At 44.2% G+C, this 24,748-nt stretch overlaps 4 protein-coding genes across 4 annotated transcripts; 2 read left to right on the forward strand and 2 right to left on the reverse strand.

The window, feature by feature from the left end:
* Window positions 1-2,463: 2,463 nt before the first annotated feature.
* Window positions 2,464-3,043, reverse strand: LOC130131397 (transcription factor HES-5-like). Its single transcript, XM_056301077.1, has 2 exons — window positions 2,990-3,043; window positions 2,464-2,850 (listed from the first exon to the last, which is right to left on the reverse strand). The coding sequence occupies exons 1-2, from the start codon at window positions 3,041-3,043 to the stop codon at window positions 2,464-2,466; spliced, it is 441 nt and encodes a 146-aa protein (XP_056157052.1).
* Window positions 3,044-10,650: 7,607 nt separating this feature from the next.
* On the forward strand, window positions 10,651-11,246 carry LOC130131408 (transcription factor HES-5-like). The gene is made up of 2 exons (XM_056301088.1): window positions 10,651-10,713; window positions 10,830-11,246. The coding sequence occupies exons 1-2, from the start codon at window positions 10,651-10,653 to the stop codon at window positions 11,244-11,246; spliced, it is 480 nt and encodes a 159-aa protein (XP_056157063.1).
* A 2,587-nt stretch (window positions 11,247-13,833) lies between these two features.
* On the reverse strand, window positions 13,834-16,135 carry LOC130131419 (transcription factor HES-5-like). The gene is made up of 3 exons (XM_056301098.1): window positions 16,073-16,135; window positions 15,561-15,959; window positions 13,834-14,019 (listed from the first exon to the last, which is right to left on the reverse strand). The coding sequence occupies exons 1-3, from the start codon at window positions 16,133-16,135 to the stop codon at window positions 13,834-13,836; spliced, it is 648 nt and encodes a 215-aa protein (XP_056157073.1).
* A 3,123-nt stretch (window positions 16,136-19,258) lies between these two features.
* On the forward strand, window positions 19,259-20,432 carry LOC130131429 (transcription factor HES-5-like). Its single transcript, XM_056301109.1, has 2 exons — window positions 19,259-19,327; window positions 19,974-20,432. Exons 1-2 carry the CDS (start codon window positions 19,259-19,261, stop codon window positions 20,430-20,432), a joined length of 528 nt encoding a protein of 175 aa, XP_056157084.1.
* Window positions 20,433-24,748: the final 4,316 nt, after the last annotated feature.

The raw sequence follows: 24,748 nt of genomic DNA on the forward strand, positions 1-24,748 counted from the left end.
AATATTCAAATGTCCCTCGTTCCCCCACTTCTCTTTTATATACAGTGTGTTCTCAAACTTGAGGACTGGAGAATGGCGTTGTACATTCTAGAGGTAATCTTACTACATGTTGTGGATTTGGATATTGCCAAGAATATTGTCATGATTCCTGTCTCTCCTGTTTCTAAAGCTACTCTTAGATTTTGGTTGAAATAATGCCAAACTTGAAGGTATCTATAGAAATCATTTCGTTCCAGACCATGTTTTTTTTCGGAGGTTATTTTAAGCCTTGTTAATGTCACTGATGGTTTCTCATGTTCGTCTCTATCAAAGGTTCCCACAGTCTTGCTGTCCACCCTAAAATTACAAGTGTAATTTGGGAGCTGCTGCTGTGGGAACAGTGAGGTGGCAAACTACAAAGGAGGCTTTATAACTATTTGTCAAGATGTTGGATGTGTGTTGAGCTATCCCCAGTGTCTCCCTCACACACACACACACACACACACACACACACATCGTAACACACTTCTGCGAAAAACTGATCTCAAGGTGAAATTTTGCCTGATAACACACAATATCATAAAACGTGTTTGGTTAGATTTGCACATATAACAGGATTGTGATTTTTTTTTTTTTTTTTTAGAAATATGTGTTAGTTATTTATGAACAAGATTTCTGGTTGTATCACATCCCATGTGCTTAATTTTTTGGTTTGATGACTCCAGCCATCCATGTTAGGAACATCTGTTGCATAGTTAGGCAAAGTTTCCACATTCCGAAATATTCAGCTTATTTGCATTTGCACAATAGTAGAGGGCTCTCATTGGTACCTTTCTCTCTTTCTGTCTCAGCAATGCCTGTCCTTTCATTATTATCAAACGCATGCTGAGGGCATCTCCTCACACAATGTTGCGGTACATATACAGATGGACTGCATTGTCATATGCAATGAATGGGACAAAAAGATAAAAAATAAGTGGGCTGGCATTAGGCATACTTCAAATACCTCTCTCACCATTTCAGCTAAACTATGATTACTCCTGTTGGAGGCCCATTGTTGCCCTCAACAAACAGATCAACACTAATTCAACGGTCAGATATCCAACTGTTCAGTGTCATTAGGAAGCCTCAATTTCTGCACGCTGCCATATTCACATGGAAATTTTAAGCTGCTTATTACCATATGGCCATACTTAAAAGCAATAAAGTGTAAGAGCAGGGATTGCGAGTGCTGGCGTGAAAAAGGACACACACTTCTTTTTAATTGACGCCTCTGAATGGTGCGAGTGTGTGAACGCTCAGGTTAGCCTGGGCTTTGCGGAGGAGGCTGTGGGCGTCTTTGTACTCCGAGGAGCAGCTGGACTATTCACTTTGAAAATATTGACTAAACACATCCAACCTCTCCTCCTGCCAAAAAATCTTGGCGCATATTTACCAGCCCCTGTTTTGGAAAAGACGCTTAATCTTGGAGGGGCAGTATGGTCCTAGTCTGTCCTGCACACTTTATGAATAAAGCACTTAAAACTTTCAGATTTTTCTGATGAACTAACTATAATTAAAGCTATAGTTTTACTATGGCTGTAGTTGTTTCAGCGTGCCGTTTTATGGCATACACAAACACAGGCGTGCATAACATTTTATATATCTGATACAGATTTCTTTTGATGTGAATATATATATATATATATATATATATATATATATATATATATATATATATATATATATATATATATACTGACTCGTTTGACCATGAGACGCTGAAATTACTACAGCACATGCTCCTATGTACTGGAGTGGAAATTTCAAACTCCTCAATGATTACAAATCATAACCCGTGTTGCTGTGTTACAGATGATGCCTTACTGCACCTAAGGACATATGAGTATGCGCTGCAACATATCCTCCTACTATATGTTAGAGACCTAGCCGTTCACCACAGCCAATGACATAGAAAGGTATCGTATAGAGATGGCTACTGATGTGATTACTTCAAGTTCAGCTTGCCTACGTTCGGTGTCATTGGCTCCAATCGATGGATTGGGCAATTAAAATGAACCGATGTGTGAGACGGATTAGGTCTACTCGGCCCTGTTATTGTGATGCAAAGTAGCACCAGATCTTTGGTCGACTCAAAAACAAGGGAAGAGATGATGCTGGCATTCACAGAAATATTTTATTGTCTCATTCATATCAATGTGATATACAGGTGTATCAATTGAGTTCGAAAGCAATGACTCGGAGGGTCACTACCATCAACCGGGCGATACCTAACAGGTTTAACTTGCTTTACCATACTATGTTAAACAACATTCACCTTCACACAGTGAGGGAATATGATGTGGGCTTTAAGGAAAAGCCTCATCAGTTTGTTTCGAATGAAAAAAAGATGCAATGGAAGTAATTTCCTACCGAAAGAGAACACCATGACTGTGACATTCTTTGGATTACACATACAGTCTGTTGCTCTATATATATATAATATCACCAGGGTCTCCAGTGCGCCTGCCCTCCGACGCGTCGCGGTGCGCCGCTGCGTCCGGCACACGTGGCGGCCGTGCCGTGATTTACGAGCGCCTGCCGGCAGCGCGTCCGCTGGTTGTACGCGGACAGGAAACGCAGTGTCTCCTGCAGGCACCGGGCGAAGCCCTCCGCGTAACTCTGACAGACAGCTGAACCAGAAGTGGAGCCGGAGAAAGCGGGCGCCGCGGTCCCTCTGAGGAAGCCCACGGCGGTCTCCAGGATGATCGCTTTCTCCAGCTTGGAGGTGGGCTGCAGAGCTTGCAGCTCCTTCTCCAACAGAGCTTTCAGCTGCTCGATACTGCTGTTGATGCGGTCTCTGCGCTTCTTTTCCACAGCCGGTTTTCGTAACTATTGGAATGAGATAGATGGACGGAGAGAGAGAGAGACAGAGAGAGAGAGAGAGAGAGAAGGAGGGCAGGTTAAATTGTGCACTTTTAACATGTATACACACGCGTGCGCAAAACAACAAATGGCAGGTTGTACTTACTTTTATTTTACCTTTTCCAGAGCGTGTGACTTTGTCAACTTGGACAGGTGCCATACTGTTGTAGGCGATCACCTTTTAAGATAGGAAGATGGTTATTAGAGGTCCGGGTGCGCCTCTGACGGACCAGTCCGTATTTATACGGGCTACCCCTTAAACCATTTGGGTCTATTCAGGTTTGACATTGGGGTTTCCCACACTTGCGGACCAATGAGGACGACCGACACTACTACACTCAAAGGCTTCAATTAACCCCACGCCAAACTGACCGTTCATTGTCTGTGTACAATGGACGTGTCCCGGGGGAACAGGTGGAGTGGGCAATGAAAAGAGTGCCGCGGAGAAGTTGACTCCGTTCCCTGCGATTGATATTCCGGGATGTGTTGTTTCGGCCACTTTCAAGTCTGTTGAGACAAACGGCGGGAAAACTCGGGAGACGATTCATGAATGGAACAACCAATGATTAATCACAAGGCCTTCCTCTTGACTGTTCACTTCCTCCCGCGCATTCCTTTCCCCCCTTTATTTTGGTAATTAGTTCTGCACGAACCGATTCGCTTTTGTGTGTGTGATCTTGTTGGCTGATAAATCTAATTAGAAATCAGAATTATTATTGGTTATGCATTATATATAAAGATATAAAGCCTTGTGAATATTGTCACACCGTGAATGTTGGGCTAATACATTTTTTATATAGTTAGAAAAAGATAAAACTAATCTGAAGTATATCTGAAATGCCCAAAGAAACAGATGTATGTGGGGGGGGGGTCCCCCGAAGAGGCTACCTGACAGTTTTGGGTTTTTTTTTAATGTAAGATAACCACAATATTCATAATGACGAAGATCAAGATAACATTAAACCTCGGGTTTAGAGAGCTGTTATTTGATTGGTGGGGGTCTGCCCCCCCCCCATAGGAACAAGATATTTTCTCACTTGTCTCTCTTGGGGATTAAAAGGCCCTTTGCGGAGCGGGACTAATGCTGCATTGAGCGCGGCACACGTCCATTGTCGGATGCTCAAAGCGTGCTGTGGGAAAGTTGGGACAACATGGCGGACGGGATTAAGCCTTTGAAGCGCAGCAGCTGGCCTCCGCGCGCGCGCGGGAAAACCTCCGTTGCTGTGGGTGAACCCGGCCGTGTTCAGCTCCCCATACAACACAGCTTTCACTTCCGGCACATTAGCTCAGCACATCATATCGGCATCAAGTCATGATAAATATGAAAGACACTCCACTGTCCCCAGAGGGAAATTTGTCCCGGACTTGCCATAGCTTCCTCCGTAGTATAGGAAAACACACACAACGATAAAAAAAACCAACACGTAGAAAATATACCCCAGTAAACAATATTGTTTAAAATTGTAGTTTTCATTGGGCAGCGTGTGTAACTAAATGACACCGAAATTAAACCTTTATTAGTTCAGATAGTTATTAGGCTCGTTGCCTTCATTTTTCTATATAACTGACCTTTTCTTTATTCCTTTTCCTTTTTCTTTCTTTTCTGCAAATTTGCTTGCTGTGCTCGGCAAATTTCAGACTGTTTAGGTTTTATTGATAAGATAGCTATTTAACATAATTTAAAATGGATCACAGCCAGTGATTTTGTACATAATAAAAAACTGGGTAATGACTCCCCACGTCGTCAGTAGGAAACGTCTGCATATAGTAAAAACACTCATGATTCGTCTTCTATTCTTAAAAGTTGATATCCGTTTGATCAACCTCAGTGGGATGAAGGACTATGCTATCAATGTAAAAGCCCATAGCTATCGTTTCCCAACAAACAGGAGTGTGTGTGTGTGTGTGTGTGTGTGTGTGTGTGTGTGAGTGAGAGAGAGAGAGAGAGAGAGAGAGAGAGAGAGAGAGAGAGAGAGAGAGAGAGAGAGAGAGAGAGAGAGAGTGGGAGAGAGAGAAGTTGTAAGAGGGTAGAGTGTGTGTGTGTGTGCGTGTGTGTGTGTGTATGTATGTGTGTGTGTGTGTGTGTGTGTGTGTGTGTGTGGGGAAAAGAGACAGAGCAAGAGAGAGAAGTTGTGTTGGGGGTAGTGTGTGTGTGTGTGTGCATGCGCGTGTGTGTGTGTGTGAGAGAGAGTTTGTGTTAGTTTGTGTGCGTGTGTGCATGCGCATGTACATTTGTGTGCATGGAAGAGAGAGACAGAGCAAGAGAGAGAAGTTGTGTTAGGGGGTAGTGTGTGTGTGTGTGTGTGTGTGTGTGTGTGTGTGTGTGTGTGTGTGTGTGTGTGTGTTTGTGTGTGAGAGAGAGAGAGAGTGAGACAGACAGACAGAGGGACAGTGTGTTTGGGGGTAGAGAGAATATGTGTGTGTGTGTGTGTGTGTGTGTGTGTGTGTGTGTGTGTGTGTGTGTGTGTGTGTGTGTGTGTGTGTGTGTGTGTGTTTGTGTTAGGGGGGATGCAAATGGATGTGGAGCATTTCTCACACTGTTTTGAACCAGGCTTTGACTCCGGATGCCCCTGTTTGAGGGCAGGTCCTATAGCCACAAAGCGAGGGGCAGGTGCTCTGTGTCACCACCTCGAGCAGTATCCTATGCTTGTGACTCCAGCAGGCCCATAAAGGACCTGGGAAACGCATGACCCTTGGCGGAAAAAAGAAAGAGCCTCCCCTGTTCCTTAATGTGGGTCCTGGGTGTATAGCATTCCAGAGCATGTGACTTGACATTCACAGTGAAAGCATGTTTCTCAGAAAAGCCTCTTTAGGCGGGAAACTTTGGCATTGTCAGATGCCTTCTGTCAAGTAATGAGACCACCCCACAAGTAGTTTTGGCCTGGTAAGGTTTTTCTGCAAACACCCTTTTACTGCTTAAAAATTTTGTGTTGCCAATAAAATCATGTCCGTATAATCTTGTTTTGAGGTCGGAATGAACTTCATTTGCATAATCAATGTCCTTCTTGTTAATATATAGGGACTTTGCATAAATCAGACTAGGTGCGTAACATGAACAGTTATAGACTGTAAGGTTAGGGTTTCCTATCGTAGATATTTTGTGTTTATCGTTAATGTGCTATAAAGTGTCAGGAAAAATGTTGGACTATTTAGCCTACAAATTCTTCAATGATAGAATTTTAACATAAGATATAGTAATTATGATGAATATGATCCCTCATTCAAAAAAAAATTAGTCGCTCATATGGGGCCTGACTTGGACCTGTATAGGAGAGGTGACCTGGTTCTCCACCGTGGATTTAATCAATGATAATACCTCCACCAGTTAGTGTTTTTGTCAGTAGTATGTGCATGTTTGCTAATATTTGTGTGTTTGTGTGTGTGTGTGTGTGTGTGCGTGGGTGCGCGCATGTGTGTATTGTGTTGTTTTTGTATCTCACTGATATTTACCTGCACTCCTCCTAGGTGTACTTCAAATATGTGAAAAGTCTAGGCTCCCGCGGTAGCTGTCCAGATGGCCTATTGAGGACGGGGAATAATGAGAGTCTGATGGATCAGTGGTGGCCGCAGCAGGGTGGGGCACTCCCCTGAATGGGGGGCTTAAGTGTGGGAAAGATGAGCAGGTCGGCGCTCTCACACATTCCTGGGTGGAGCGAGGGCCTTTGGCTGCACACAGACACTGGTGCTTTCGGGCTCAAAGCCATGGAGACTTGTTTGGTGTGTACACACACGGGAGTGTGTGAGAGAGTGTGTCGGTGTGTGGGCGTGTTTGGGAGAGAGTGTGTGTGGAGGGGGGCACTATGAGGCCATGGCTTGTCTTCCTGAATAGCAGGAATGCCTGTGCTGGAATGTGTTTGTAGTCAAAAGCTGTGTTTTCATCTGCATAGTGTGTCATGACTCACTTCTGAGAAATGCGTCTTTGAGGAAAAGAAAGACAAGTGAGGATTTCCCTCCAAGAGGACCTCTTGCCATCTGTCTCTTTCTCCACATACTTTCATGGTCATTAACACACATTAAGGACTTCCAAATTGCTCAGTAATATCTTCGCTCACTCGGGGCAACAGCCCACTTTCTGCATTTTCTTTGTTCAAACAAATTTGTGCATTAAACAGTATCAGGAATCAGGAACACTTTATTTGTCATTTTATTGCGCACATGAAATGAAACGAAATATAATTTCCCCCAGCCCACAGCAGTGCAACTCAAAGACAAAAACATATATCCAAACTAACTCATATGCGTATACAAACTAAAAAAAAAAATCACTGTCCAAGGGAACGAACTTCAGCCGGGATGACTGTCGGAACTGCCGGTCTGCATGGGTTAGCAGTTAGCTTAGCCTGCCCCGCTTCCACGTCCTGTCAGACTGCCCTCGATGCTTCTTCCTTGGGTGCAGCTCCAGGCAGGGCTGTGGTCGCTGGGCCCACAGGAGGCAGCAGACCAGGCTCCCTCAGCCGATCCAATGCCAGCTCTCCCAGCCAGACACCTTCGACACACCTCCCCGCACCCCACACGACGACACTAAAAACACAGTCAACACTAGGCAAGGCCATCGCCAGACTGCCCTCTGTGTTATTTGAACTGCTGGTCTGCATGGGCTAGCAGTTAGCTTAGCCTTCCCCACTTCCGTGTCCTTTCAGACCGTCCTCGGTGTTACCTCCTCCTTAATAAAGTATAACAAATCAAAATCAAATCGATCCTCGGGCGCAGCTCCGGGCAGAGCCATTGTCCCTGGGTCCACAGGATGCAGCAGACCAAGCTCTCCTGGCCGATCCAGCGCCAGCTCTCCCAGCCATCAAACAAAGGCAAAACTTAGACGCAGACGTCGACAAGGACACTGTATGGATGGTAGTGGGTGAGGCCGCCGCAAATGTGAATTCGCGCCGCCATCTTCCCACACCGGAAGTAGAACCAAAGACAGTGGCTGAACCAAAGGTGTCACAGTGTGAATACTGTCTGGTGAAGAAAACACGAAAAGCTGTTGGAAATGCCAATATAATGCTTCATTTAAAAATGCCTGTGCAGGACCAATACAACCATAGCACCCCAATGCTGAAAAACAACCAAGAAACGCTCTGACTAAGTCGCAAGTTGCACTGATACACATCAATGAACAAACACAAAGGAACAGCCAAGGTCACTTGAGCCATCATGAAAGTGCTGTGAAGTGAAGTTAGCGCCTGTCACCGTACATCAGAGGGTTCCTGAGAAGCAGGTGTTTGCTTGTTGTGTTTACAAGCAGGTTGGAGAAGGTGGGAGGAAGTGTGTGCACAAGCAAACGCACACACAGAAACAACCTTCTCATGCATATACGTATACACAGACACACACGTGCGCTTGCACATATACTCAGATACACACACAAGCACAGGCATCACGCATGCTATACACGCATACACGCAAACTCATCCACTCAAATAACCACAATTAAAAGAAGGTCTTGCACACAAAAACACACTCCTACACACAAATACACACATGCACATAGCAACCACACACAAAGACATGGGGTACATACATATGCACATACTCAGATAAACAGATAGACACAGGGACACACACACTGATACACATACATGCACCAATACAGGGCAAATACACAATTTTAGACAAATGTGTGCATGTCAACAGAGATGCAGACAGACACACATAGTTTTTCATACACAAACTCACACATTGGGAATGAATGATGTGAAGGTGGGTAGAGATAGCAGGTAGAGATAGCACGCATGCACACACACACACTTGCTGGTTGTCCATCGTGCCTGATGATGACCATCTTCTTCTATTTGTGGGTCCTTTGAGGACTCAGATAGCAGAAGATACCTGCACAGAGATGGTTTTTAAAGTGGCATGGGGGGTGCGCTTCTCCCAACGCCATATGACTTGATTGTAGAGGAGATGGTTCCGATGGCAAGGGGGATCCCTAGACGACCAGCACCTCCACACAACTGCAGGGGGCTGCCGGAAATCCAGTTTTTCGGAAACCGCCTCGAAGCGTACCGCCACAGCTTGCTTTTCTGTTGGGGTAAGCTCCCTTAGCCTTATGTCTTCCCAGACTCACCCACAAGGCAGCGGGGCAGTGGTTGATAGGTGCCAGGGCATGTCCACCAAGGTGGGCCTGCACACCATATCTCTGGGGCCCACTGCTGCTCCGAGATCCCCTGCCAAGTTAGCCCGGGGCCGCAAGACCCCAGTTACCACGGGTGGCCACGGGGAGGCCTGGTAGGAGTCTTGGTTACACGCTAGGATGCTTCCCTATTCGCCACAAAGGCTAGCCAGCGGCAGCAAGCTAAGGGCAGGAAGGACACAAGCGGGTTGGAAGAACACATGCACCTTCCCTCCAACTACACACTGCTGCACTAGACACATCACAACACCCTGTGTGTACACACACACACACACACACACACTCACACACACACGTCCCTCGGCTCAGCAGTGCCTGTGATGTGGCCTGCAGGTTGTCTAGTGTGTGTGTGTGTGTGTGTGTGTGTGCTATTGACTGGAGGATGTCTGAGTGGGATGCCAGCCTCCTTTCCCACACTCTCTTTCCCATTTATTACCTATTCACCTAAGGGGTGGGTGAAAAGGGGAGTGTATGTGTGTGGGTGGGGTGTGGTGTGGTGGGGTTGGGGGGGGGGGGGTTGGACAATAGAAGCGTGCCTTCCCACAGAACAGGGAATAATTGTTTTTAATTGGCATTTACAATGGGAATACCTCTCTCCACCCCCTTCTCCTTCTCCTTCTCACTCTCTCTCTCTCTCTCTCTCTCTCTCTCTCTCTCTCTCTCTCTCTCTCTCTCTCTCTCTCTCTCTCTCTCTCTCTCTCTCGCTCTCTCTCTCTCTCTCACTCTCTCTCTCTCTCTCTCTCTCTCTCTCTCTCTCTCTCTCCCTTTCTCTGTTTCACTTTCATTTCTTAAGAACTTTTTCTGAAAGGAAGTGGAAATTTTTATTGTTATACAGCTTATCTTTAACACTGATATGTTACAAAAATATATTTAATTAAACAATATAAACAAAGGATAATTATCACAGACACTCGGCATCTGGTGCCCCATTAAACACTAAATTACAGCGGAGGAGGTAAAAGATGTCAACTTCTATCAAACCTGCAATCGTCTCATGTGTAAGTTGCCATTTTGATTGACAACAGCTCAACACACTCAACACACTCTAATATCAGGGAAACTGTATAAAAATAGTGTTACTGATTCCTGATTACATATTTTCAGAAACTGGAACAAAGACAGACTTTTCTGCCATTTTAAAAATCATGGCCTTGGCTTCTATTCTCTGCAATACATATACAAATATGGGGCAAATAAATATCTGCAAGCCACTTGCAATCAAATGGCTGCACTTGTCTCTGTGTGGGTGAAGCATGGGCCTAATCTTTATGTCTTTAGTGCCCCTTATCAGACTTGCTGTCACACACACCCCCATCTGCAGCAGACAGGGCCCATCAGACAGAGTGACGGTTCCCAGGTAATAAAAGCGTAACGACCTGCTTGTGTTGGGTCTCTACCTGCAGCCCCTTTCCCTTTGCTGAGGCCAGGAGGCCAGTTAACCATGAGATAATTGATGCCTCTCTCCCATTGTTGTGTCGGCCTCGCCCACTGGCCTCCGAGTGTGGGAAAGCTAATCCTGCCTGGGACTCATGGCTTTGTAATGCTAATGTCCAGCTATAAATAGGACACAGCGATCCTCAGTGCCATCACTCCTCACTCTGCTCCTCTGAGAGGCACAGCACACTATCGACACCACAATGGCTCCTACTCACACCAGAGACTCCACCTGCTCAGTGCTCTCCTCCAAAGACAGACACAAAGTAAGTATAAGTACCATTATCCATCCACCCAGCCACACCATTTACACAACTGATCTTCTTCATGGCTTCCAACAGAAGAGCCTAGAATTGACCAAGTTCCTGATCTGTTTTTACAGTTGAGAAAACCAGCGGTAGAGAAGATGCGCAGAGACCGCATCAACAGCTGCATCGAGCAGCTGAAGACCCTGCTGGAGAAAGAGTTTCATAAGCAGGACCCCAACGCCAAGCTGGAGAAGGCTGACGTGCTGGAGATGACGGTGGTGTTTCTGAAGCAGCAGCTGCAGCCTCAGAGCCCGGCTGCTCAGAAGGCTCACAGTGAAGGATACTCCCGCTGCTGGACAGAGACCCTGCACTTCCTGTCCGCCAACCCGCTGAAGGATGTGACCTTCCAGCCACTCCAGTACCTTCATGCTGCCCAGAGAGCTGGCCGGGATGTCTGCCCCCCCTCTCCCCTCTCCCCCTCCCAGCTCCACAGCCACAGCCTGGTGAAACATGCTCCCAGCGGCAGCAGACCAGTGTGGAGGCCGTGGTAGATGCTGAATGAACTCTCTCTTAATCTGGATGGGTGTTGGCCATCTTTGATGCTGTAGGAAACAGATTTCCCTGTCTCTCATTGAACTGTTTTTTTCCCTGTCTTCTTTTTGAAGATGAACTCTATTAACAAGCTCTGCGAGCAAGAGCTGAATTGACATTTATATTTCTTCATATTGGAGAAAGGGTTTTTAAGGTATGCTTTCGCTGACAGTGTTGCTCAGTTTGTGCTCTGTTGATGCACAACGGTATGTCTCTAATCCTCTCACTTACTAGGAGGATGATTTGTAAAGACAACGTCTTTATCTGAATGTTTGCTTAACCGGAGGAAGTCTCGCCTTCAGCCTCATTATCACTCTGTTAGCCTCTTTAAATGATGTTTTTCCACTGTATTGAGTGTCTTTTGTAAAGGCTTTACTGGAAGCCCCGGCGTTCCACAGGAGGCATTGTCATGCCACAAAGTGAAAATGTTGACACTGTGTGTTTGTTGCAGTAAATTGATGAAATGATTGAATGTGAAAGCAAAAACACCTTTCTTGCAGAAAAGCTAAGATGAGTACTTGCTAAGTACTTGGTCTCTAAAGACAATTGTTGTTCATAATAATAATTGATTCAAAATAAAAAGAAAAATATTGGAATTTTCATACTCTCTGCTGTGTTTCCTTGTTTGTATGGGATGTTAGGAGTTAATAATGCCTTTTTTATTTCTGATAATATAACTACATGAACATGAACAGCAGATAGATTGAAGAGTACAAAACTCCCACGGGAATGCAGGTTTAAATCACTATTACAATTGACACTAATTATAAAACCACCACAATAGGAGATATGAATATCTTGTGGATCTTATAGGGTGGTATTGATTACGTTTTAGTCTCATTAATCAATAATCAGCCATGCTGAATTATGAAGCATTTGACCTCTTGGGTTGAGGGTCTTTCCACTTTCCCATTCTCTTCAACTGCTTGTAGCCTGTGTGTGTGTGTGTGTGTGTGTGTGTGTGTGTGTGTGTGTGTGTGTGTGTGTGTGTGTGTGTGTGTGTGTGTGTGTGTGTGTGTGTGTGTCTGTGTCTGTGTGTGTGTCTGTGTGTGTGTGCGTCTGTGTGTGTGTCTGTGTCTGTGTGTAGGAGAGACAGATCAGAAAATGTGCTTGTCATGTTTATAGCGCTAGAATATTATCTATCAATTCATCTGGTTATAATTGTTCTTTGACATGCAAAAAAATTGAGGTTGTTTCTCCAGAATGGGCCCCTGTGTTGTGTAAGCCAATGTAATGACAATGTCATGTAATACTCTGCTGAACCCTGTGGGGAACCGAGAACACAAGTTAAGTAACAAAGCAAAACAAAACAAAACAAAACAAAACAAAACAAAACAAAACACAAAATGTCCCTGCTAAATTTAAAGGATTCAGTGTCTTATATCCCATATCAGCTTGGGATCGCCCGATTCACCTACAGCTTCCTAAGTTAAAAAAATGTGCGTTGTAAGTAGAGTTTCTTTAATTATGCCAGTGACCTCATATTTTTCTTAATATAAGATTGGGTGGTAGTTATCGGAGCCGCTTTTCTCAGTGTGTAACATCACAGCAGTGGCCAGGAGCCAAGACTACTAATCTGTGTGAGCACGCACGTGTGTGTGTGTGTGTGTGTGTGTGTGTGTGTGTGTGTGTGTGTGTGTGTGTGTGTGTGTGTGTGTGTGTGTGTGTGTGTGTGTGTGTGTGTGTGTTGCTCACAGTGTAGTGTGTGGACTCTTCAGCTATCACCTGGGACAAGGGACCTGCCCTGCAGCCTGACTTGCACCTGGTTGCATCAGATACGAGGCAGCGGTTTCCCACGGTGGTCTGCTAACAAGCACAGGCCCATCCGTTCATATCCACATAGACACCAGCGCCTTCGCAAGGAACACTCACTAAAAGTCCTGCTGTGTGGTTAAGACAGTAAAATCTGTCTTGTGTTTCCCTCATATTCAGCATATTAGCAAACCTGATATCAAAACAAATAGCAATAAATCGGCAATTAGACATCAGTTTCATAACCTCAAAGCCCAACAACATAGAGTAAAAAATAGGTTCCACCCGCAGGCCACGTGACTTTAGAAGAATATAACTTGACTTGCTGACCTGCATGACACTCGACAGCTATGACCGCTCTGCTGTCACATGATTACTGGGTTCATGTTGACCATCAGCTGTTCCGATGTGCTGTCACCATGCCTTGTTATAATTGTCTAATTGCCTACTGACATTTGACATGCATTGTTTATTTGGCACGTGCATTAAGGACAGGAATGTCTATATTTACAAATATATTTCAATGTATTTGTGTAGAGTAATGACGAGTTGGCATTTCATTGCTTTGGGTCCACTGTCTAAACTAGTTGCATGACAAATAACAAACTTAAAACTCAAGAAATATTAAAATTTAGAAAAAAATATGACTCGGGGGCAATAATAATCCCCTGTCAGCGGTACATTTTTGAGTGTTTGGCCTTATTAGCATTGCAAAGCATTGATGCTATCAATCAATTTGTTTGTATTTTTCATTTGCATTGGTTATGTGTTGTGACACTACAAACACCATGTTGGTTAAATGGCCCGCCCTGTTTTCCCTCCAAATGCAGATAGAGATTTGTACCGGAGGGGTGGGTGGGGGTTTGGGGCACTAGCAGCAGCAATGGGGTCAGGGGGGATTCTCACCATCGTGGCTAGGGCTGGGGTGGGGGTGGGGGGATGGGGAGGTGGATGATTTAGCATGGCACACTTCCTTTGTCCCTGGGATAAAGGGGGAGAATGGCTCAGGGGTGTGGGAAAGCTGTGGAGAGGCAGGCTCCACACAGAGGGAGGGTATCCCCCCACCCCTACCCCTCTTGCCCAAACAGCAGCTCAGCTTACCAGCTGTTTGATGAAACAGGAGCTGACAGAGCCCACAAACCTGCCAGCAGCCAGGGGCTTTAGTACAAAAGAGCTCAAGGCAGGCACGCTCGGACCGACTCCTACACACACACACACACACACCCACACACACACTTCGCAGGCACCCTCCCACACGTGTGTGAGCTTGCTTTCAGCAAATATGATCTGCAAAGATGCATGAGGTTGATTATTTAAAACATGTGCATGCACACGTGGTGTCTGCAGGCTGTGTGTACTGCATACATGCAAGTGCTCTCTCATATGGTTACACACACGCATAAGCAGGTGCCTTTGTGTTTCCTCTCACAGTGGTGCTGTGTTTACACTGAGTACACAAGATATTAAACACACAGGTCTTTTTTTGGAAACGATCCAACCAAATGTTTCCAGGTAAGACTTATAATATTTTGTCAATTTCCCCAACCATCTAATTTGATTTAAAAGGATATAAAGGGATGGAGAGATGAAGACAGGTTCAAGACATTTTTTAGGGCCCCGAGACAGGACTGTAAAATACAGATCAGGTCTGAACAATTTTTATTCAATATTCAGTATTCAATTCAGGATAGATAAAAAGGACATCCTGGGGTGAAAAGCCGGGATACAGGAGGGTCTGACTGGAATGTGTCTTTAAATTCTGAATAATTCTAACAAATAGGCATAAATATACAATGCAATTGAATCACATCTCGTCATTTTCTCTTCGATTATCATTTCTCTCAGGGGGCTCATTTGTAAATTATCCTAAGAGATGTTTTCATTAGTAAGTGGCCACGTCACTTCATGTAAGCTCAGTGGGGCATCTCATGGGTATTGCATTGCACTGGTATTGTTTAATTCTTTGGTCATTATGAACACTCCTAATATGACAGACCCTTATAAATAAATGAATGGAAAAGAGAGGACTCAAAAGTTTGGAATAAATGGATATGATTTTTATTTATTTTTTGGTTAATATAAAAGCATACAAGTTGTTTTAGGCTGAATGCATTATATCTTAAAAAAAGAGGACATTTCAACAGTACTCCTTTACAAAAGTTCCCCAACACATTCTCTTCACAGAGGAGATTTATGCATTAAGCTTAATATTCATTGTCACAGACAAAAACTCCATAGGAGTTCAAAGGTAGGTAGTTTTCATGATACAGAAAAGCAAATTTCCCTCAAGCTATGCATGAAATTGCCTTTACATTGTAGAGACACAACAGCCACTTTAAAGAGTAATCAAAACAACAAAACTTGCAACGTTGTGCCTGCCATCCTAGCATTACATCAAGGAGGTAAAGCACGAGTCACTGAGAAGTCACTATGTGTAGAAATATCCTATACAGCATCAAAGATGGCCAACACCCATCCAGATTGAGAGAGAGTTCATTCAGCATCTACCACGGCCTCCACACCAGTCTGCCGCCGCTGGGAGCGTGTTTCACCAGGCTGTGGCTGTGGAGCTGGGAGGGGGAGAGGGGAGAGGGGGAGCAGACATCCCGGCCAGCTCTCTGGGCAGCATGGAGGTACTGGAGTGGCTCGAAGGTCACATCCTTCAGCGGGTTGGCGGACAGGAAGTGCAGGGTCTCTGTCCAGCAGCGGGAGTATCCTTCACTGTGAGCCTTCTGAGCAGCCGGGCTCTGAGGCTGCAGCTGCTGCTTCAGAAACACCACCGTCATCTCCAGCACGTCAGCCTTCTCCAGCTTGGCGTTGGGGTCCTGCTTATGAAACTCTTTCTCCAGCAGGGTCTTCAGCTGCTCGATGCAGCTGTTGATGCGGTCCCTGCGCAACTTCTCGACCGCCGGTTTTCTCAACTGTAAGAACGGATCAGGAACTTGGTCAATTCTAGTTGGAAGCCATGAGGAAGATCAGTTGTGTAATTGTAAATGGTGTGGCTGGGTGGATGGATAATGGTACTTATACTTACTTTGTGTCTGTCTTTGGAGGAGAGCACTGAGCAGGTGGAGTCTCTAGTGTGAGTAGGAGCCATTGTGGTGTCGATAGTGTGCTGTGCCTCTCAGAGGAGCAGAGTGAGGAGTGATGGCACTGAGGATCGCTGTGTCCTATTTATAGCTGGACATTAGCATTACAAAGCCATGAGTCCCAGGCAGGATTAGCTTTCCCACACTCGGAGGCCAGTGGGCGAGGCCGACACAACAATGGGAGAGAGGCATCAATTATCTCATGGTTAACTGGCCTCCTGGCCTCAGTAAAGGGAAAGGGGCTGCAGGTAGAGACGCAACACAAGCAGGTCGTTACGCTTTTATTACCTGGGAACCTTCACTCTGTCTGATGGGCCCTGTCTGCTGCAGATGGGGGGTGTGTGTGACAGCAAGTCTGATAAGGGGCACTAAAGATATAAAGATTAGGCCCATGCTTCACCCACACAGAGACAAGTGCAGCCATTTGATTGCAAGTGGCTTGCAGAAGCCAATGTACTTGACAAATAAAAAGCGAAGGCCTTTTTTTTCCTCATTTACAACAAAAGTAAAAATGATTGTTTTTATTGCATTATGTTGCTCAGGAAGATCAAATCAATGCGATAAAGTGTTACGTTAGTTGAAGAAGAAAATAATAAAAAAAGAATATCTTTGATATTCAACTGACAGCTGTCTTTAATCCAAGTGAATTAATTCCTGATTAATGTTAGATGTTAAATACTTTTTTTTTGGTGGTGGTGGTGGTGGTGGTGGGGGGGGGGTCCCCATTTTCTCCCCAATTGTATCCGGCCAATTACCCCACTCTTCTGAGCCGTCCCGGTTGCTGCTCCATCCTCTCTGCCGATGCTGGGAGAGCTGCAGACTACGACATGTCTCCGCTGATACATGTGGAGTTGCCAGCCACTTCTTTTCACCTGACAGTGAGGAGTTTCACTAGGGGGACATAGTGCGTGGAAGGATCACGCTATTCCCCCCCAGTTCCCTCTACCCCCCCCAACCAGGCGCCCTGACCGACCAGAGGAGGCACTAGTGCAGCGACTAGGACACATACCCACATCCGGCTTCCCGCCCGCAGAATCGGACAATTGGGTTTGTAGGGACGCCCGACCAAGCTGGAGGTAACACAGGGATTCGAACCAGTGATCCCCGTGTTGGTAGACGATGGAACAGACTACCCATAACATAAATTGTGCTGGGAGGTTAAAATACGATTGTTGTAAATGAGTGTCTAATGGGGAATCAGAGACTCTTTAACTTTTTAATGCCTTCTTTTCAACATTGAAAACACACATACATACATATCCACCCAAACAATACAAAAGACAAAGCAAGCAGAGGACCAACAAGGGAAAATTGATGTTAGGAAGATTTTTCTTTACATATTCAGGGAAGAAACAGAGGTAGAAAGTTATAGTACACAGCTTGGTTGTTGTCACGTTACAAAAGGCTGCCGCTCTTCTTCATCACATTGCATCGTGGGAGCCAAATATTTTCCTATACAACTTGCCTATCTCTCAACCTACAGTCCAATTTTACATCAGAAGCAATGCTGGTCATTTCATCCACCCATTCAATCAAGACGTTCAAATAGATTTGTTTTGTGACCCTCAGAGGATCGTTTTATTGATATTCAGAAAGTAAAGGCACACTTTGGAAAGAGTTCATTTTTGTTGCCCTGCAATTTTCAGTTATAAGTGCTTTTGTCAGATGCCAAGGCACTCAACTGAAAGTAGTTTTGCTGATACAGGGTTTTCACCTAAGCCCGGTGGATTTAGTGGAATCAGTGGATTTCGGGCAAACTCGCTTACACTTCATACTTTTTTTCAAGCAATAATGATCATTTCTAACTTTGGAGATGTAGGAAGACATATGTATTTTGATGTCTATTCTGACCTTTCTGACCTCGTTATTGATATCATGCAGCCGCATGTCTGAATTATTCAGCCCGTCTCTGAAGGGAGAAGGCACACTTCAGCTTGACACCCCCACTCCCACAGAGCCCCACTGGGACTACCATGGGCCCGTGTCTCACTCTCTGACTCCACCTCTTCTCTGTCTGTCTGTCTGTCTGTCTGTCTGTCTGTCTGTCTGGTGACTCTCTCTCTCTGTCTGTCTGCCAACCTCTCTCTCTCTTTCTCTCTCTTTCTCTCTCTGTCTGTCTGTCTTTGTTTCTCTCTCCCTCTTTCTCCATTCATATCAAAGTTTCTTTATTGGCATGAAATATTTTTTTTCCTTTCTGTGAATACTGCCAGAATAAATATTCAACCATACAACATCGTCAGTAATCTGTTCCTCCTGTCGTCGTCTGGGTTATTTTGTTTCCATTATAGCCGCTGTAGCTCGCGTATTAAAGCAGGCGTATCAATGCATGTGGCGTAAGGAATACTTACATTTTTCAGCGGAAACGAAAGAAATGTAAAAGCATGGCCGGCAGGTGCATATGAATTGCTAAACACACCGAGCACACGGACATATCCTCCTGCGCCGTGACGCGTGGCGTGTGCCGGGGTCGCTGTGGTGCGCAATGCCCCTCTGATATCCACAGAAACGTGTACGTGGGCGTGCGCGTGTGTGTTCCACTCTTCTTACCTGGTATCGGGGATCAAAGGTTTTCCTTGTTTTGTTTTTGTTGTTGTTTCTTCTCTTCGTAAACTCCGGCGGGAGGCGTCTGTGCCGAGGTGGCCGCGGCACGCTCTCTGGCGGCTGCAGGTCGCACTTGGGCTTGAATAAAGGAAGTTGGTGGGACGTGGGGGTGGCGGAGGGGGTGGGTAGGGGGTGTTGAAGACAGGTGTCACAGGCAGGACATCGTTTGTACTCCTGACTTTATGACAGGATCGGTTTGCTGTTGACTGTGGGAAAGTCTCAGGTGTTAAAAGTCCACGCATGGAAAACCAGACGCAGGTCATCCCTGCCTATGTGTGTGTATGTGTACGTGTGTGTGTGTGTGTTTGTGTGTGTGTATATATGCACATCTGGAGACGCCTTAAGTCCCTCATCTCTCAGTGCGGAAATCTTCTGCACGCACATCGAGTGTTAGCTGTGAGAACAGACTGAGACTGCTTCTCTTTGACACGGAGCTGGCTGAGGCAACACCGCTGTTGTCCGTTTTCAGTATTATTATTATTATTATTATTATTATTATTATTAATATTATTATTATTTCTCAACATTCAATGGCTCCTGTAACCCAAAACGGGGCAAATGAAAGGCCTTCCTCGGCTGACAACCGCAGGTCTAACAAGGTACGACACGCTTCATTTGACTTGTAACTGTTTTTTTAATCACTGCATATATTCTGCAATGGTTCGACCTCCTTATTATCTAATACGTTTTTATTCTTAATGATCCGTCTCTACTTTGTATTTCTCCGTTTTATTTCCACCATTCACACAGGGGTGGAGATAGATAGATAGATAGATAGATAGATAGATAGATAGATAGATAGATAGATAGATAGATAGATAGATAGATAGATAGATAGATAGATAGATAGATAGATAGATAGATAGATAGATAGATAGATAGATAGATAGATAGATAGATAGATAGACGTCAGCAAGACTTGAATCGACACTGTCACACATTAAGACAGGGCAGACAAAAGCAATGCAAAACTAAACACATGAATGTTCATAATTGTAAGGGAAATTATACATTGGACAACTTCGGGGATCAAGGAGAAACTCACGAATAGGGGTATGCATGTGTGGGAGATGGGAATGAAGATAAATTGAAAACAGAATTTCACATCTCATTGTATGTACCAGAGGTATTACATGTACTCATGAAATAATTTTATCTAAATAAAGACAAGTTTAGATAGGCAGCAAATATTTTTTTTTAAATTTTCAATGATTTAATTTGCATCTCTCCACTTTGTTTTCCCAGTTACGCAAACTTATGGTAGAAAAAGTAAGGAGGGACCGCATCAATTACAGCATCGAGCAATTAAGAACTCTTCTGAGGCGAGTAGAGCAAAGTGACGTGCAGACCTCCTCCTCCTCCTCCTCCTGCTCCTCCACCAAGCTGGAGAAAGCCGACATTTTGGAGATGGCGGTGCGTTTCCTGAGGGAGAGGGCCTTGATGGCCTGTAGCGCTGCGCCCAACTACTCTCAAGGTTTCTCCCAGTGTCTCCAGGAGACCCTCCGGCATCTGTCCCTGCACGCCCCCCTGCGGCCGGCTGAGAGAGAGGAGATCAAACGTTTCTACGTGCTACAGAGAGCCGCGCTGCAACAGCAGCTGTCCGCCGAGAAAGGCCGCAGGACTGTGGCAACGAAGCCTCCTCCGTCCCGGACAACGTTCCGGTCCCACGGCTCGCTGTGGAGGCCGTGGCTCACGGACAAATAATGAGGCGAGGGCGCGTGCCCTCGTGCCCCCCCCCCCCCCCAAAAAGCGTTTCTAAAGTGTGTGCTGTCTTTGATGGGACACTTGTTGACTGGAACATAGATGATCGTCAGCTGTGCAACATTTGCACATTTTACTTCATTTACCCTGTAACATTTGTCTGCAGTATACGGCAGATACAAAGTTCGTGATTTTAACCTGGATTTATTTTCTTTTTTGCCTTTTGTAAGGCGTTTTACCCTTACCCACGATGCCTTGTCTCATTGCCCCAGTATAAACTGGAGCAAAGGATCGGTGATAGCTTTCAACTAGTTATACTTGCATATTAAACATAACATTTTTACGACCTTGATTTGTTCGCTTTCAATTATTATTATTTTTGTTTTTCTTATATTTCATACAGTGGTTAAACAGTGCGTCCTAGTCTCTCCAACATCGCTTAAACTCAAAATAACGTTTGATGAGTTTTATCTGCGTTTTTTTTTTGGCGCGAAATTTTTCAGCATCAAGGACAAACCCATTATAACACGTTTCTTTCTTTCTTTCTTTCTTTCTTCCTTTCTTTCTTTCTGCTCTAATCTTTGGTTATCTGCCAAGGGACATTGTCTTTATTGTCTGTATGAACTGGTATGCTACGATGCCCTGCATGTGTACAAATGCACCATAACACTTTTAAAAGATCAGTGGACATGTTCTTGTCTTCTAGATTTCAATAAAAAGTTGTTGAAGTGTTTTTTTTGTTTTTGTTTTTGCAAAACATATTATTAGTTTCAACCGTGTTTGGGACATTTTAATGCTGATTAGCCAACATAATATGATTTATGTTCATAAAGTGTTGATCTGCTCGATATGTATTTGCATTTTGTCACATAAGGCCTGTATGAAAAGATGATTTTCAGTGAGGAAAAAGCGGATAAAATATACATTGAGTCGTATTCAATCAGAGCTGCTTATTGAGGAGAGGTTATCTGATTTTCTGTCATCATCATTATTCAGTTTTGCATACGATGAAAAACGCTGAAAGCACGTTTTTATTCAGTAAAACAAGCTAAAAACTAATGTTTCAACTGAAATATGAATGGTGATGACACGTCACAACAGCAACTTGGACACACGTCCAAGACACAATGTACTCAAACTGAGTAGAGGACAAACAGTGATCTTTATAAAAGACAAGTCAGTAGTTTATAATAAACATAATTAAAGTGAGACTATCCAACATTTTGTTTGTAAATAAACATACATTAATTAGTGCTCTCTAAAACAAAAACAGATGTAGCACCACATAAAGAGTCATGATACTTAACAACGATCATGTCAATGTCACTACAATAATGTGATAACAACAAGAAAACATTTTCTATCCAAAGGATAAAAGCGTTGATTTCATAATAGATCAACCTCGAATAATCATAAAGATTAAAGGCAGTATACACTATAAAAATAAAGTGAAATAAAAAGTTCGCACGGAAAAAACTAACAACACATTGTGACCATAAACGATCAGTTAATCACATTACACACAATTCAAACTGAGGTACGTCAGTTTTCCCAGACAACGCACTCACAGGGAGACACGCACTTGTCAATCAAAAGTTGTGAAGTGCACATGTCTCTACTGGGGCCTTCAGAGGGCGCTGTTGAGTGCTCCCTTCTTTTTGTGAGGCTGTACCTGGCTGGGAAGACAAGTCTGTTAATCTCTCCTATCCCATCATAGAACGATAAGATAAGAGGATACGAATAAGTGGTTCAGCAGTCTCTGGTGAGACTTAGTCTTCTCTTCATGCTTGGACAGGAAGCATGCCATCTCTTGGACACACCTGAATGTAAGCCTCGATCAGCTGGTACGGCGTGAGAAGGCAATGTCAAACAACTGGATGCTGCTGATAATGATATCTCACGAAGCAAACTTTCATCTCCAGGATGTCGGCTTTCTCCAGTTTGGAGTCAGCCTTTGGTGGAGAATTGAGCTGCTCAGTGCTGCTGCTGATTCACTCTAGGTATAACTTCTCCATCAGTGGCTCTCTTAGCTGCAGAGAAAAGAGGAGTGTCAATGATAAGCTTATTCTCAAGCAAGAATCATTGATGAATGTCATAAAGGTGAATGATGACAAATGATCACAGATGGAATTCACATTCACATGAACATGAATCGTCACGTTACCTTGTGGGTCAGAGTCTGTGGCTCCTTAGAGTAGGTCATAGCTGTAGTGATTGTAGCTGTCATGACTGGATATCTGTGATGCAGAGGTCTCCATAGAGAGAGTCTGATCACCATTGGCTTCATCCCTCCAATTTATATGACCAAATCTCCATATGAATATGTGGGTCTTGGTTTGGTTGGACTTTCTCACAGTCTCAGCCAATGGGAGAGTCGGGGATCACAATAAGAAATTCAAAGCAGCCACATGCTCAATGCTCTTATTGCTGAGGGACAATGGCTGGATCTCAGGGGAACAGGTGAATGGCTGTGAGATGATAGAGAGAGACTTTGTGTGAATCTGGGAAAGTGGTGACCCTGTAAAGAGAGCAGATCTGCTGCCTGATGTTGGGATCAATGACTTTGACTGAGCACACGCTCCTCATCCCATCACACGTGTGAGACTCACATTGACTGTTTACATCAAAACATTTCATATTTACCCATCTTTCAAGATGTTTTGATCAGGACCAGTATTTTATGACAGTTGAATCACTTTTCATGCCCCTTAATCATGCCAATGATGAAATGCATTGACTTTGAACAATATCAGCCATTATGTATTTATGCAATATGCTTGATTAGCCTTATTATTTAGATAAACACCCAGCTTATTAATATGGTACGGTGTCCCAGTGGCTAGCACATTTGCTTCACAGCAAGAAGGTCCTGGGTTTGAACCTCAGGCTGTCCCAGGTCCTAACTGTGTGGAGTTTGCATGGGTTAACTCCCACCATCAAAAGACATGCATGTTAGGGTTAATACTCCTGATTGTGCTCCTGATGACGCATGGAAAGAAGAACTTGGTCCCCGGGCACTGCATGGAGGTTGTCCACACAGCTGCCCACTGCTACCAGTGTGTGTTGGTATGGTTTGAATGCAGAGGATGAATTTCCTCATGGGGACTGATAAAAGTACATCTTATCTTATCTTATCTTATCTTATCTTATCTTATCTTATCTTATCTTATCTTATCTTATCTTATCTTATCTTATCTTATCTGTTGTTATCATGAATAGTAAAATCCCAAAGATGAGTTTGTTCAAAATCACATCTGAACTCTTATCAGCTCATAACTGATGGCAGATGAGTAAGAATCAATGTTTTCAACAAGATGTGATCAGTATTAGTTTGCAAGCAATTGATTCCTCCAAGTCTCTTGGCAGAATTGCTCTGAGGAGATATTGAGCTAAGAAGTAACTCTGGGTTGATCCCAGATATGGTGTTGGAATGGAGCAGATGTGTCTCCAGCCCTGTGTTTGGCCGTCGATGTGAGTAGAGAGTCGGTCAGAGTTTCTCACGCTGATCTCTGTGTACTGTGGTCAATGCACCACAAAAGCACATTGAATAGACCTTTAGTCATGGTTTTTGCAGTTATGGGGCACAGGCCTGACGTCACACAAACCATCTGGCGGGAAAAAGGCAATATTGGCTGGCTCTGGTGGTTTATGATTAACATTCAAAGGAGCATCCAAAGGAACCTCACGAAGACAATCCATCGACACGTCACAGCAAGTTTTTCCAGTGGTTTCATGAGCAAATAAATAAATAAACCAGTGATAAAAAGTTTGAATTTGGACTCAGACATGAAGAATATATACCTACTTCAAACATCTCAGTGAAATAAAAATAATAGTATCAAACAGTATAATTGAGGTTTGAGACGGTTTGGTCATGAAGTGTGCCAAGTCCCCTCAGAGAATTGTCAGGTGCTGGTGGGGTGGAGGATGCTAATCCCACTGAACTGTGACTCTGCTCTCCACAGCTTTCCCACACTCCCACCATTGACAGAGACTCTGGCCAACAATAGGCGTGTGCCTTGTTAAATGCTAATTCATCCCCACACAAGCAGGCCCCATGATCCTGCCCACAGTAAACAACATTTAGAAAGTCTTTTAGTAACAAACAAATACTTAGTGTTGGTAGAGGCAAAGAATGCTGGGAAGAGCGGGATTTCACAAAGATTTTCAAAGAGACCAATTAGAAAAGAAACTTTAACGAGTCTTTCAGGTACCCCAGTGTTTACTGAACAATTAGTACACGACATTTCAATTCTCTTGTTTTTTTTTTGGTTTTTTTTTTTTATGTCAAAGATTGTAAGATGATGATTTGGACATTT

This window comes from Lampris incognitus, chromosome 2 (assembly GCF_029633865.1).
Source record: "Lampris incognitus isolate fLamInc1 chromosome 2, fLamInc1.hap2, whole genome shotgun sequence".
Lineage (NCBI taxonomy): Eukaryota > Metazoa > Chordata > Actinopteri > Lampriformes > Lampridae > Lampris > Lampris incognitus.

What these genes read in the sequence shown, in the direction of transcription:
- LOC130131429 (XM_056301109.1), top strand. Translation starts at nt 19,259, where the DNA reads ATGGCTCCTGTAACCCAAAACGGGGCAAATGAAAGGCCTTCCTCGGCT. An exon ending in ACAACCGCAGGTCTAACAAG is followed by an intron (nt 19,328 to 19,973) that starts GTACGACACGCT and finishes TTGTTTTCCCAG; the next exon opens with TTACGCAAACTTATGGTAGA.
- LOC130131397 (XM_056301077.1), bottom strand. Translation starts at nt 3,043, where the DNA reads ATGGCACCTGTCCAAGTTGACAAAGTCACACGCTCTGGAAAAGGTAAA. An exon ending in CTGGAAAAGGTAAAATAAAA is followed by an intron (nt 2,851 to 2,989) that starts GTAAGTACAACC and finishes TCATTCCAATAG; the next exon opens with TTACGAAAACCGGCTGTGGA.
- LOC130131408 (XM_056301088.1), top strand. Translation starts at nt 10,651, where the DNA reads ATGGCTCCTACTCACACCAGAGACTCCACCTGCTCAGTGCTCTCCTCC. An exon ending in CCTCCAAAGACAGACACAAA is followed by an intron (nt 10,714 to 10,829) that starts GTAAGTATAAGT and finishes CTGTTTTTACAG; the next exon opens with TTGAGAAAACCAGCGGTAGA.
- LOC130131419 (XM_056301098.1), bottom strand. Translation starts at nt 16,135, where the DNA reads ATGGCTCCTACTCACACTAGAGACTCCACCTGCTCAGTGCTCTCCTCC. An exon ending in CCTCCAAAGACAGACACAAA is followed by an intron (nt 15,960 to 16,072) that starts GTAAGTATAAGT and finishes CCGTTCTTACAG; the next exon opens with TTGAGAAAACCGGCGGTCGA. An exon ending in CTCCCAGCGGCGGCAGACTG is followed by an intron (nt 14,020 to 15,560) that starts GTGTGGAGGCCG and finishes CCTTTATCCCAG; the next exon opens with GGACAAAGGAAGTGTGCCAT.